We start from the raw sequence: 13,212 nt of genomic DNA, 5'->3' as shown, positions 1-13,212 counted from the left end.
ACCACCCCCTTTTCTGAATCGTAGCAGATCATGAATGTCATCACCATCCGGAGATGGTGGAAGAACTCTTTCAGCAGTGGCAAGAGTCTTGGTTCAATCTGATTGCCACCACTGAGAACGCACAATGTCTGCAGCTCTGCTTGCTGGAGATTCGAAGACCACTCTCACACATGTTTTTCATTTTGAGTGGAGGTCCGGCCTCCTGTACTCTTTTCCACCCTTATCCAGTCCTGCCCAGAGGTCTCAAGAAGTTCAGGAACAACAGGGACCAAGTCATTCTTGACTGAAACTGAGCTTAGAGAGTGGTATCCTGAGCTGTTGAGCATAGCCACCGGTCCGCCGATCAGGCTGCCATTTCAGGAGGATCTCCTGTCGCAGTAGCAGGGTGGGTTATGCCTTAGCTTGGTTCTTACTTTTCTAATATATTCTCCCATCCTAACTGCCTCTTATGCTTCTCACTATGAAGATGGACTTTCTTGTGGCAAGTACATGCCTGGAGGGTCAGTGAACTGCAAGCACTGTCATCCCAGCCTCCATACTTCCCTTTCTTCTTAAACTAGGTCCTTTGGACCGAGCATCCTTCTTGCCGAAGGTGTTTACTCTGTTCCACATAGGCCAGTCCATCACTTTGACTTCCTTTTATGCTCCACCTCATCCCTCAAAGGCAGATTAGAGACTCCACCATCTGGACTAAAAAAGAATGTGTTGTTTTACCTTGACCACACCAAACAGTTCCTTCCGGGTGGACGACCAACTCTTTGTGGAATATGTCGGAGCCAAAAAAGTGAAGTTCGTGCAAAAACAAATCATCTCCCCATGGATTGTGCTCTGCATTAAGATCTGCTATGCATTAGCCATAGAAGCAGCCCCCAGAGGGTTTGCATGCTCATTCCACCAGAGCAAAGGCTGTGACCAATGTGTTATCACACAGAATTCCGGTCCTGGACATATGCCAAGCAGCAATGTGGGCCTCACTACATACATTCACCAAGCATTACTTCCTGGACAGTCAAGTCCATCAGAGCAGGCACTTTTCCTGTTTGCTCCTGCAGGAGTTCCTAGTCTAAATCAAGTTTGCAGACCCAGCTCTAGAAAGGTACTGCTTTGGTATCCATTCTAAGGTAAGGAATCTGTGACTCGAAGTCCGTTTCAGATGAGCAAGTTACTTACCTTCAGTAACACCTTATCTGGTAAAGCCTCTATCTAGCCGCAGATTCCTTACCGACCCGCCTATCGTCCCTGCTCTGTGAATGGATTTATAGGTCCAGGACTACTCCCTTTTTAGTGCCTTAGTTCCACACACCATTGGTCAGTGTTTTCCTTGGCACTGTGCAACTGGCATGAAAAGTCGTGAAAAGAAAGTGACGTCAGTGCACTGGGGTGGTGCCTATATAGGCACGTGTGTCACTTACAGTGCGGACTACGCCAACGAGGCAACACAGAGCTGAACGATGCCACCTACCAGCACTCAGTCTGACGCCTGGGAATAGTTCTAAGGTAAGGAATCTGTGCCTAGTTAAAGTCTCTACCAGATAAGGCGTTACCGAATTTAAGTAACTTGTTCATCTGTTCCTATGATATGTGGGTGGTGAAACCATCTCACCTCTGACTGTGTGGCAAATTAAAACAAACTGTCTCCATTTAAATTGTAGGTATCATAATTTTGTGGCAGAATTGATTTTGTTTCTTTCCTCGTTGTTGAGTATTCTTATATAGATTCATGTGGTTGATGGAACCATTTTGAGGGTGGGGGTTAAGTGGGGAGGGATCCAACAATCCTGAACGCCAGTTTTCTGCACCTTTGGGCACTGAAGCATTACAGAAGGGGCTGCAGATGCTCATGCATCCCGTTCTGTAATGTAGATAGTGCAGGAACATATATAGCACCAGCAGTATCTTCAGGGGGTGTTCTCTCATGTGCATGGGGGCGTGGCCCCAGCCAAATGCGGGAAACATTTTTCGTCTGCACCCACACCACATTATAGATGCAGGGGTAAAGACATTGAGGCTGTCTGGAGGCACATTGACTGTACACCTCAAAGAAATGGCTCCCAATCAGTGCGCCATCCAGCCTGAGGGAGCCCTCTGAATGGGGGTACAGGTGATCCCTTGAACCATACAGATATTCCCCTGCAGAGGAGAGCAGTGACTCACCGCACCTGCCTGAAAGGGGATCTCTATTGTCCTTTTGAAGTGCAGGCCGTGTACCACCTGCACTGTAAAAGAAGGAGCAGCAGCCATAGTAATGTTCTGCTTACTCGTGGCTGCCCTCAGGGCAGCACATTATATGCCATAGGCCGCGTTCTGCACAAAGGCCAAACAGGCAAATTATGCCATACAGCTAATACGTCCCCTCGTGGGTTGAGCCATTTTGTTTATGTTATTCCTGGTCGGTGGTTGATATAACCATATTGTGTTCCTTGTTCTTTGCATGCAGTTGATAAATTCACTGTGTATCTCTGCATGTTGGTGGTGCAGCTGCCTTGTTTCTGTTTATATACAACTAGTTAGAAAGCTGATAAAGGCAATGTAACCTGTTTGTACATACATCTTTTAGTTACAGAGGCTGGAGAGCAAATTAAAATCTTATTAGCACAATGACAAAGGGACCACTGGCCCAGTCTTGATATTTCACCCCACATTCTGATCGAGTTCTGCCACCAGCGGCGCTGCAACTTTTACAAGTAGTCCAGAAATAATAATGAGCAAACATCATGGCAGTAGTTACATCGGTGAAGAGGGAGGAACGCTTTATCACAGACACTCGCACTGGTTCTGATGGAGCACTGGGCCCGCCTTACCATTTATCCTGCGGTTAAACGTTTTATAGTTGCCTGAGAGGTAAAGGGGAGTTAACATCAATCAAACAATTCGATTTACAGTGTAACACATTTAGCCACACATTAAGGACTAGGAATCAATCGACAATTAAAGTTAAAAGAGTTTTATTACATATTAAGGGCCAAACCAATATAAATGTATCTCAAGAAAATAAATAAAATTAAGTCTTAGAAGCTCAAGCACTACCAGAAATTCAGTTGCAGCAATACAAAAAATAAGAAATAGAATTTCTTGATCAGTGTTCAGATTTCAATCCTCTCGTCTATGCACGAATAAATCTAAAGTCACATAAACTATCATAAACCGAAGGAACACTAGGGAAACCTAGTTTAATCAGGGACAGCAGGATGGTGTTAGCATAGTGGATACTTTAATAAATGTTCTCCAAATCAGGACAATGCGTAGCATAAAGCCACACAATGGAAATAAGAGCAGAGAGGTCTAAACCACTCAGAGTCCAAAGGGTATCTGCTCTACAGACTAAAGTGTGAACACCAATTAAACACACAGAACATTCAAGATTCCACCTCATCAATTCCAGTTGTTTTCCACCATCTCACAGTAGAAATTGGCATCTTCCCTCGATTTTCCCATCCTAAAGTTTGAACATCAAGCCGACCTTGGACGTTTCCATGCTCCTGATACAACATAAATAGGAGTCTTCTCATAGTACGTTAGCGCCTCTCATTCTTGCCAAATGTTTTCCTCCCAGATCTCACTATCTCTAATACACAATACGCCTTTCACGAGCTATGAAATCATATGAATGCACTTGCAAAAGAAAGAACATTGCATTGCGAGCAAAACTTTCACGTTGAAGGTTAAACATTAAGGACCAAATTCTTAAGGCCTTAGGTTAAGCTAACTTAGTAAAATAGTCAGTGTACACAGAAATACATGCTTATTTATGCACCCACGATTATAGAATTATTACAAACATTAATAGATGAGTACATGAGTACACAAGAAATGCAATTTCTGAAAAATCAGTAAAACTCTAAGTACACAAATATAAGTGTAAATGAGTATAGATATTATCTCGTCTTCTGCGAAATTGTTGGACCTGTTTATTTCGCTTGCATTTAAAGTTATCTTGTCATGTTTGAAAGATAATTCCAACATTTCTACTCACACTTGGTGGAACTTTGTTTGTGATGAACATAGGATCGCTATCGCTTCATCCTATTCTGTCCCCTTGAAGATCAAATCTGATCTCCTTTGGCTTCCCTTTACCACTTATCTTTCCTCCAAATCTCTTCTTGATTGATTCTCAGTTTTCCCACTTCTCTTTCCCTTCTCCCCCTTCTCTCTTCCCTTCCCTTCTCTTGCCCCTTTCTTTCCTTTTGTTCTTTCCTCTATCCTCTCTTCTCTTTCTCCTATTTCTCTCTTTTCTCCTTTCTGTCTTCTTTCTCGGATCATTTCATTCTTCATTTTATTACTCATTGCATATGTTTTAGTACTTCTTTTTGATATTATCTTGTCTCACATTTCATATGACATATGTCTTGTATTTATTCTAAAATGCTAAAAAAAAATTCTCAAACAAAAAAAAAAGTGTAAATGAGAACTACAATTTATAACATTATAATGGAAATATTAGAGCTCACATCTATATTAATGACTACTTTCTACAGGGAATACATTTCAGCAATATGTTTGGTGCCTCACTTTACACTAATAAGGTTAAGGAAGGTGGCACACAGTAGATAAATTGTGCTAATGCAAGTAAGTATTGCTTCTTTGATGATGCATAGGAGTGGAGCTTAAATTGTGTGTCTCCTGTTCCAAAGTAACAAGTATATTTACTCAGCAAAAATTCAAACATGATGAGGGCTGCTTAGCATTATCTACAGTGATATTGGCATGGTAACGGGTACTGACAATGTTCTCATCTTCTGTTTCCATGTTCTTCTAATCTCTGGTAATTCCCTTGATCCGGCGGATTCAGGCAATGCTACAGACATCAATGATAACAGGTGAGGCATCAGCATGTTTCCAGGTGGTGCTGTTCTTTGTGTTTTACATTGCTGTTTTCACGTTATCAGTGCATATACAAAAATAAATTCACACAACAGCCTTGGTCACAGGCTCTGAGATTCTTAGAGCTGACAAATGATTGGCTAATAAATATTAAGCATAATAGACTGTGTGTTTGATGTGATCCATCCATATTTGGTTTAACAGGTGCATGTCACTTTCACATTTCTGCTCCAAATGTACTCTACTGTATGTTTACTGTGTGCTTGTCTCTGTGAGTTGTGTGTTTGCATTTAAGAATTTGACCTTCCTGATTCAACAGCAACGGCTCTATGAGTGGTATATGTTATATGTATTTATTCGACTCCCATCCTGTAAGCTTCTTGGCAAAATAGGGTATAACATATCAAAAGCTAAAATGAAAAAAGAAGAAATAACACAACTCACTTTTAAACCTTTTAACTACAGCACAAATCACGTGAACATTTACTGTTTACAAAGCCAGAATTTGAGTCCTTTTCTGAACCGAATCAAACTAGACATGTCTCGCAAGGAAAAAAAGAGAACATTTTGTAACCCGTAGTCGCTGCCACCATGAGACTCCTGTCCTAAAGGTTACAGGTCTAGTTTTCGGTACCATCGGAGATCAGCAAAGTGCATGCCACTTAAAGTGAACTGCCTACAATTCAGGAGTGCTGCATAGATGGCCTTGTTAACACCCCCAACTCCACTCTGCGTCTTGAGACCTAACGGGTGAGTATTTGCGCTTTACTAGAAACTTGATTGATTGAACGATGGTCATTAGCTCGAAAATATTCCTGCTGTGGGTGGGAAGGCAGTGTAAAGTTCCCAAAGCGATATGATTCCACCTGGAGAGACCCACTACCATACTTACTGCAGCATGCTGGACCACTTGCAGGTAATGAATAATGTTTATGGGAGTCTCAAGGTAAATAGCATGGTTTATTCCAGTCATGTTGGACTATAGCAGGAATACTGCCACATGTGGTTGTGGATCAGTACAGCAAGTTATCACCTTCTTCAGGCTCTCGAGTTGTAATAAGCAGCATATCTTTGAGGAGTCCATAACTGAGAAAACAAGGTACAGAAAATGCAACTGAACTGCCTTAATGGCTTTAAAACAAATGCTTTCTTCGTTCTCATATCAGCACCTTATAAAAATCTACAAAGAAAGTTGTAAAAAAACAAGTGCTAAAGTCTTTGGAAACCTTTTTCTTCAATGAATTATAGACCAAGGAATAGGTCCAGATTACGAACGATGTTATCAAGCAAAGAAGAGGTGCCCGTGATCTCTAGCAAAACCCCCTTCTCGATGGCAGTGAGTGCAGTCGAGAAAAAACCACAGTTTTTGTAAGATTAGGCTTCAACATACGTTTTGACAGAGTCAGTAGGTGCTAGATGGCAAGGCTCTGGACCTCTGCAACACCACCAGGCTTTTTCAACAGCACGACAATAAACTGGGTGCCAAAAGTATACCTTTTTGTGTATGTTTATGTTTATATACTTACTTATACAGCACTCGTCCAATCACATGGACAGCCACTGAGGGGCATTTTGTAATGATCACCACAGAACAAGAACTGCCAGAAAGCTGGAACCAGCTCCAAGTTCTTAAGAGAATAGATACGTTTTCAGTTTTTCCCAGAATCTTCGAATATTAGACTCAGAATCAGCGACGGCTCGTGGAGGGAGTTACGGTGGGGCAGGAGGGTGGGGAGGGGGAGGGGCAGGGCGGAGGTTGCTAAAAACCGGCATATGGATAATTGCAGGTAAGTAAACAATTTAATTAATAAAACGAATTTCGTAGCTCGCACTGCATTGCATTTTGCGATGCAAGGCGCACTACGAAATTCGTTTTATTAATTAAATTGTTTACTTACCTGCAATTATCCATATGCCGGTTTTTAGCAACCTCCGCCCTGCCCCTCCCCCTCCCCACCCTCCTGCCCCACCGTAACTCCCTCCACGAGCCGTCGCTGCTCAGAATGAATGCTGAGAGAAATGATACTCCACAGCTCAATAGCTTGACCCATAAAAGTCCTACCACCCAATATTTAAGTCCTGATTTTTGGGGTGGCAAAAAGCACCTGACTTTGAGATCATAGGGCATGACCAAGTCAATTTACACATTTCTTGATCAGGGAGGATGGACTAAGTTGTAAATCCTGTATGCCATACACGCTGAGTTGAACATAATTTGTTTATGAATCCGAAAGACAATGGAGTTGGTTATGGTAAGAGGTCATACCCTCATATTTCTGTAAGTAGTTGTGTTATTTGTTGAAGCGGTGAGAACCCACTTCAATAAATAATGACAATTTATTATCAAGGTGAACCACAAAAGTCCCTAATTAACCATGTGCTTAATCCTCTGGTAGCTCAGCACAAAAGCAGCCAGGCTTCACTTCGAGGCAATGTGTAAAGTATTTTTTCAACACTCAAACAGTAAAAAAGTGAAAACACAATTCAAGATAACCCCCAAACCAATTTAGAAAAAAATAATATATTTTACTAAATAGAATCACACCACAAAGGCAAATATCCAATCAGTAGAACCAGTGTTATGATAAAAAACAGCATCAATTGTTAGTGTCTGATCCTGCTGGAATGGCGCAAAGTCACAAGTTCAGGCTGACTTGTACCTTCAGCCCTTGGTGCGGGGTTGCGCCGTGCTGCAATGCTTTGCTTTGGATCCTATGAGGTCAGAGATCCAGAACTGTGCGGTGCTGCGATGCAAGGCTCTACATTGCTCTGTGTCTGATCCAGTAAAGCAGTCAATTAGGAGCTGCACTGTGATGCAATTCGGGGTTTGCATTGCTCTGCATCAGATAGGGCTGTGCCGCCAATCAGGAGCTACACTGTGCTGTTATGTGAGGCTAAGCGTCGCTCTGTGCCACATCCGGTGAAACCATCAGTTAAGCATGGAGAAGTACACATTACCTCCAGTGGGTTCCAAGACCTTGCAGTACCTTGAGGACAGTAATTGGGAGTCAGGACTCACTACCACAGAGTCCAGCAGATGGCACAAGGTCAGGTCTAGTTGCATAGGGGCAGCTGAAAAGTTGTAAAGGCCCCTGAAAGCATGCTGTGTCTCTGTAGCTCAAACAGGATGTCAGCCAACTGACCCTTTGAGTCACTTCTGGAGTCCTAAGTTCAAAGCAAGCCTGTCCAATATTAAGTCTTTAGACAACAGGACTGCCCTTCTTCTGAATCTTTTGATTCTAAATGTTCTGATTTCAGGTTCTGGGGTTGCCACTTTTATGCCCAGTTCCATTCTGTGGGTACAGAGCATTTCCTTGTCTACTCCAAACTAGTTCTGGCCAGTTCTTCCTTCTTCCCTAGGTTTGGCTGCAGCCTGGCCAGTGGGACAAAAGGCAGGGGTAGGCCTGGTGTCAGGTTCCATTGGTGTGTGCTGGGGCAGGTTCCTTTTCAGTGTAATCAGGGCAGGGCACTGTTCCTCTCCAGCCATTCTGTCAGGAAGATCCACTCCCCTCTACATCCATATCCCTTTGTCCACAGTCATGCCCCAATACACATTTCCTAGTGGGAGAGCCCTCAGCAGTCCAAGAGCTATTGACCCCTCACAGCTAGGCCCTAGAAACTTTAGGTAGGGAAATGCCAACTTTCTAAAAGTGGGATTTCCCCTAAATCACGTATTAAACGTAATAAGATAAACCAGTGTTAGTCTATGGGAGGCCAGTTTTTCCCACAGTGTAAAATGAGTTTGTTCACTCCCAGGACATGTAAAACATCCAATAAATTGTCCTACTTTTTAAATACCATGCCCCCATCTCTATGAGCAGTTACGGCTTAGTCTAGTGGTAACTTATAAGTATTAAAAAGGAAAGTTTAGGCCTGACAAAAGGTTATTTTTCCAGGTCTAAATGCCAGTTTTAAAACATTTCTACTGGCTGCAGTAGCAGGCCTGAGACATGTTTTAGAGAGGTACTTTAGCGGGTGGCACAATGAGCGTTGCAGCCCACAAGTGGCATTTCATTTACTATCCCTTAGTACAGAGAGTGCCATAATCTAGGAACGTATAAGTACATTAAATGTGCCAATTATGTATATGCCAAATGTATAAAGTTTAAAGGGCATAGCACACAGACTTTACTTCTATTTAGCAGGTTAAAGTGCACAGAGTCCTGTGGCCAACAAAAAAATGGAATCAGCAGCAGAAGGCAAAAATCTCTGGTGACCCTTCAGAAAGGACACATTTCCAACAACTTCTAAGTTGAGGATGAGTCTTACTCATCCTTCGTTGACCCTTGCCGCCCTGTTTGTGGCCTTGTGGAGGGGGCAGTACTTCGACCAGCATACTTTGTACATATTAGGAGGGGGCTTAGTGCTACAAAGCTCGCTTGTTTGCCGCACAGGGCCAGGCCATTCACTGATCCCTGCTGCCGTGTGTGTGGCCTTGTGATGCTGTGTGGCCTTGTGGAAGGGGCACTACATCAACCAGCATCCTTTGCCCCTGGGAGGAGAGGCTTAGCACTACAAAGCATGCTCATTTGCCCTGCAGAGCAATCTAATGGATAATCTGGTGCCGGTACACGGGATGCTCGCTAGGTAGTAGGCTGGGAGCACTAGATGGGTATTGTCATGTATCAAGTAAAATGTTAAATTCTTGCATATTGAAGGAAATCCAGGATATTATCGACTCCCCAACCTCCCGACAACCCAATTCACTGCCCACTAAAAAGAAAATAAAGGGATATCCTGCTACTGCCCAAAAGTCAGGCTTCAAGGGCATAACTGCTCAGAATGCATTGTTACGGCAAGGGGAGGTATAAGCTGGGCTGAAGCAAAAGTACCTTATGATCTGTCATTCTTTTATCATTGAGAAAGTTACTGAGCTTATGAAGTCTTTCATAAGGAATGGTACCGATTTTATGGTGTGGGTTGACAGCAAGATTGAGGTAGTTACTGATCTTATGAAGTATTTTATAAGGAAGAGTATATATTTTATGGTAAAGGTTGACAGCAAGTTAACTCATATTTAGAATGAATTACAAGGTGGGGAGGGGCGGAGGGGAGGAGGGTAAAATATATACATAAAAGTTTTGTCTTAAACACACAGAAAGAGGTACTAGGTTTATCAAACCCAAGATAAGGTCTGATAATCATCATGTCTTGAGTAATCTGAAAAGTCCAAAGTTCATATTCACTGAACCTTGTAAGAAGGGAGAGGTGCAGAGCTGCTGAGAAGCCCAAAGTAAGCCCAGTGAAACCATGTAGTCTAGGAAAAAGCATGTTAAGAAGGGTGACCAGTTAGCTAGATTCGACTTATTCCCACAAACAACCCCATATGTTGGCGTTCTAGTGAAGGTGCATGAGCTTCAACCTCAAAGGGTGAAAGCTTGGGTTGAATTAAAAAATAAAGCTGTTCGCTTGCTAGGATATAGAGTGGGCCTTCATAGTAGATTATATGCCAATGTCATAATTAACTGCAGAGTGTCCCAGATAGGCAGACCGGAGAAAGGTTTAGTGGGGAAGGTGTCATTCAAATTTAAATCACCAGCACTGGTTGAATATCTTCACTCCAAATTGTGTGATAAACAGTATGGTCATTTTGAAATTAGAGTGCCCCCTTTCTGAAATTAGAGTGGTCCCTTTTTGCTTCTTTTATAAACCCCCTGTGAAAAGTCAAATTTGTTGAAAGGCATTGGACTGCCGAGGGCTTTTACCTTTCCATCTCCTACAGATTCTTGTTCCTGACGCTAATACATCAGTTCAGTGAATAGGCCCAAGTTACATGGGACAGGAAGGCAAGCCCAAGAAACCATGTGATGAGAGATGAGGGGTGTGTATAGTAAGTCGGGTAACAAGGATAATGAAATATATGATATTGTGAATAAAAGCTTGCAGAGTGGCATAAACAGAAAGAGGGGCTCAGCATGAGATGGAGGAAAAATTGGTTAATAGTACTGGCACATCGAACACAGTAAAGATTTTGTATTGGAACATTGCAGGTTTCAACTATAAAGTGGGTAAGCGTGTCTGACTTTTGTAAAAGGAGCTGCGATTCTTAGCCTGCAGGAGACTTGGGCTTTCCCCACTCCATTTTTAAATGTCTTTGCTACCTATCATACTCCCTCACAACCTGCAATGACTTAACGCCCTAAGGGATGGGTGTGTGCTTTGTATCTTCTTTTGTGTGTACCTTAAGGAGAAAGTGTTTTTAAGTATCTTGATCCCCCTATTACCAACGTATTGAGTTAGAGATTGATAGAGATCACAGAGTAGTCCTAATTAACTACTACATTTGCCTTTTCAACTAAGATAGAAGTTGTGTGATCATTGGGTTTGACAAAGAGAGAGATATGAGACTTATATTCTCTGTAGATGGGATTTTAATACCCAGTTGCGTCCTTTACCAGCCAAACTAGTCTGTGGCTATGTGGACTCCAATGACGGGGGCAAACATATTTCACCCACGACATGCACGGGTAAGAAATTAATAAGTGTTTAATAGGCAACAGATTGGCTTTTGCCAGTGAGGAATTCGACCCCCTGAAGGAGTTCAGCCCCACCTTTATCGGACGAGGAGGTGGGTCCATAGTTGACTTTTGTTCTTGCATCTAAGAAGGCCCTGATGGGCTGGCAAACCTAAATCAAAGGTTTTAGGGACCATTTTCTGCACAGCACTAGGCTTCAAGTTGGGTGTAGGTGGGGGTGCTCCCTTTCTATGTAATGCCTAAAAGACACTGAGTTTTCTTACTGTTTATAATTGCTGTCAAACTTTGATTGGTGTTCTGAGACTGCACTAGACCGCTGTTCGATGGGGCAAGTTAGTTGACAAGTGGGTTCTTGACCTTGATGAAAGTGTGACCACAGGAGAGATCCACCCCGAACAGACCAGGCAGCACCTAGTTAAATAGTTCTAGGTTATCACTAATTATGATACCAGTTAAGAGGTAGGTCCTCTGTTTATATCTAAGCCCACCCAGCACTTACTAATTGCAGTGTAGGGAGCAAAGACACAGCCCTGATGAATGCCTTAGCCCCACGACTGATTAGAGGCAGAAACATGTTGGCATAATTATTTGTACAGTGACGCATACAGGTCATTACACCTAAGTATGCCTCCTGTATTTACCCCTTGGTAATCTTTTAATCAACAAGGGATACCACCAAATTGAAGGATACTTTAGTGGATTATCACGTTTTTTTAAAGTCATAAACTGGACCTAATTCTTTGTCCTGAGAGAAGAAATATCTAACAACTCCCTTCAGAATAGCTCCATTTTAAGGTCGAGTCAGCCCTGGTAGTAACATCTTACCAGGGTGGGAGGAGGTGGCATGTCACATTACGTGAGTGAGCCATCCTCGTCCAATTCTGGGAGTTGCCTTGAATTTAGGTAACAAACAACTAGCAGCACACAGAAAAGTTATTGGGTCTCTGGGACTAACCTGCTGATTTGCTGTTTCTCTGAGGGTATCATACCACTTTTTGTGTTTGTTTGAGTTAGTAATGGCAGGCGTGAGCCCCATGACACCCCTCTTGTCTCCCCTTTGTGATGGTATATGTTCTGTGATATTCACACATAGAAATGCATGTTTTAGGAACATTCAATTCAATTTTCTACATAGGGCACACCTAACCCCACATCGTCTCCACCGTTTTTAACGGGACTCACATTTTGCCTGCCCCTGATGCCAGACTCCTGAGGTGGGCTTCAAACATATGTTCTGGGACTGCCCCACTGTTCAGCAATACAGGGACAGAATACACCAAACACTTCGTGAGACGACGACCATGTAATCATGGGAAGCCAGTGCCCTCAGAATCTTCTGAAGTCGGAAAACCGAGAAGGTACATTGCCGCTTCGCCTCCTTAGCCATTCTCTTAGCAAAAAGGGGTATAGCCATTCACCCCCTGAGGCAGCCTGGATAGGGGCCATGAAGAAATGTGGCACAGCGGAGGAAGAGGGACTAAGGGATGTGGAAGTGAGGGGAATACAGAAGCACCCCTTATCTCTGGAGTGGGCACAATTAATGCACTGATTTACTCACGAAACAACACAATCGGCATCACAGGTAGCCTCCCAATCACAGACTTCGCCTTTGACACCCTGGAGACTGACGGAAGATAATATAAGACCAAACCCAGACGCCTAGGGCGGTAAATGTTATAGGACGGCATAGGACACTCCATTCTACTATGTCAGGCCAACCCCTTCACGGCCCCTCCCCACACTTTACATAACATATACTGCAACCACGACCAAGCAAATAAACATATCACTTTGGTAGCTCCACAACAGCTTCCCCAGTTCACCCCCAAGGTTAATAGTTTTACCCCTACATCGATGGTTCTGAAACCGATGGCATTTAAATGGGAACACATTCACCAAACGCCATGCGAGAGTT

The 13,212-nt window shown here is 43.0% G+C and overlaps 1 protein-coding gene across 1 annotated transcript in view; it reads left to right on the top strand.

The window, feature by feature from the left end:
• Nucleotides 1-13,212, top strand: part of KIF5A (kinesin family member 5A) — a 660,796-nt gene that overhangs the window by 615,444 nt on the left and 32,140 nt on the right. Inside the window, exon 27 of the mRNA XM_086966580.1 lies at nt 4,790-4,817. Coding sequence (XP_086822706.1) covers nt 4,790-4,817 — 28 coding nt within the window. The remainder of the gene's footprint in view (nt 1-4,789; nt 4,818-13,212) is intronic.

This window comes from Lissotriton vulgaris, chromosome 1_1 (genome assembly GCF_964263255.1).
Source record: "Lissotriton vulgaris chromosome 1_1, aLisVul1.2, whole genome shotgun sequence".
NCBI lineage: Eukaryota > Metazoa > Chordata > Amphibia > Caudata > Salamandridae > Lissotriton > Lissotriton vulgaris.
The sequence above is the reverse complement of the archived record's forward strand: the minus strand, read 5'-3'. Positions and strand labels throughout refer to the sequence as shown.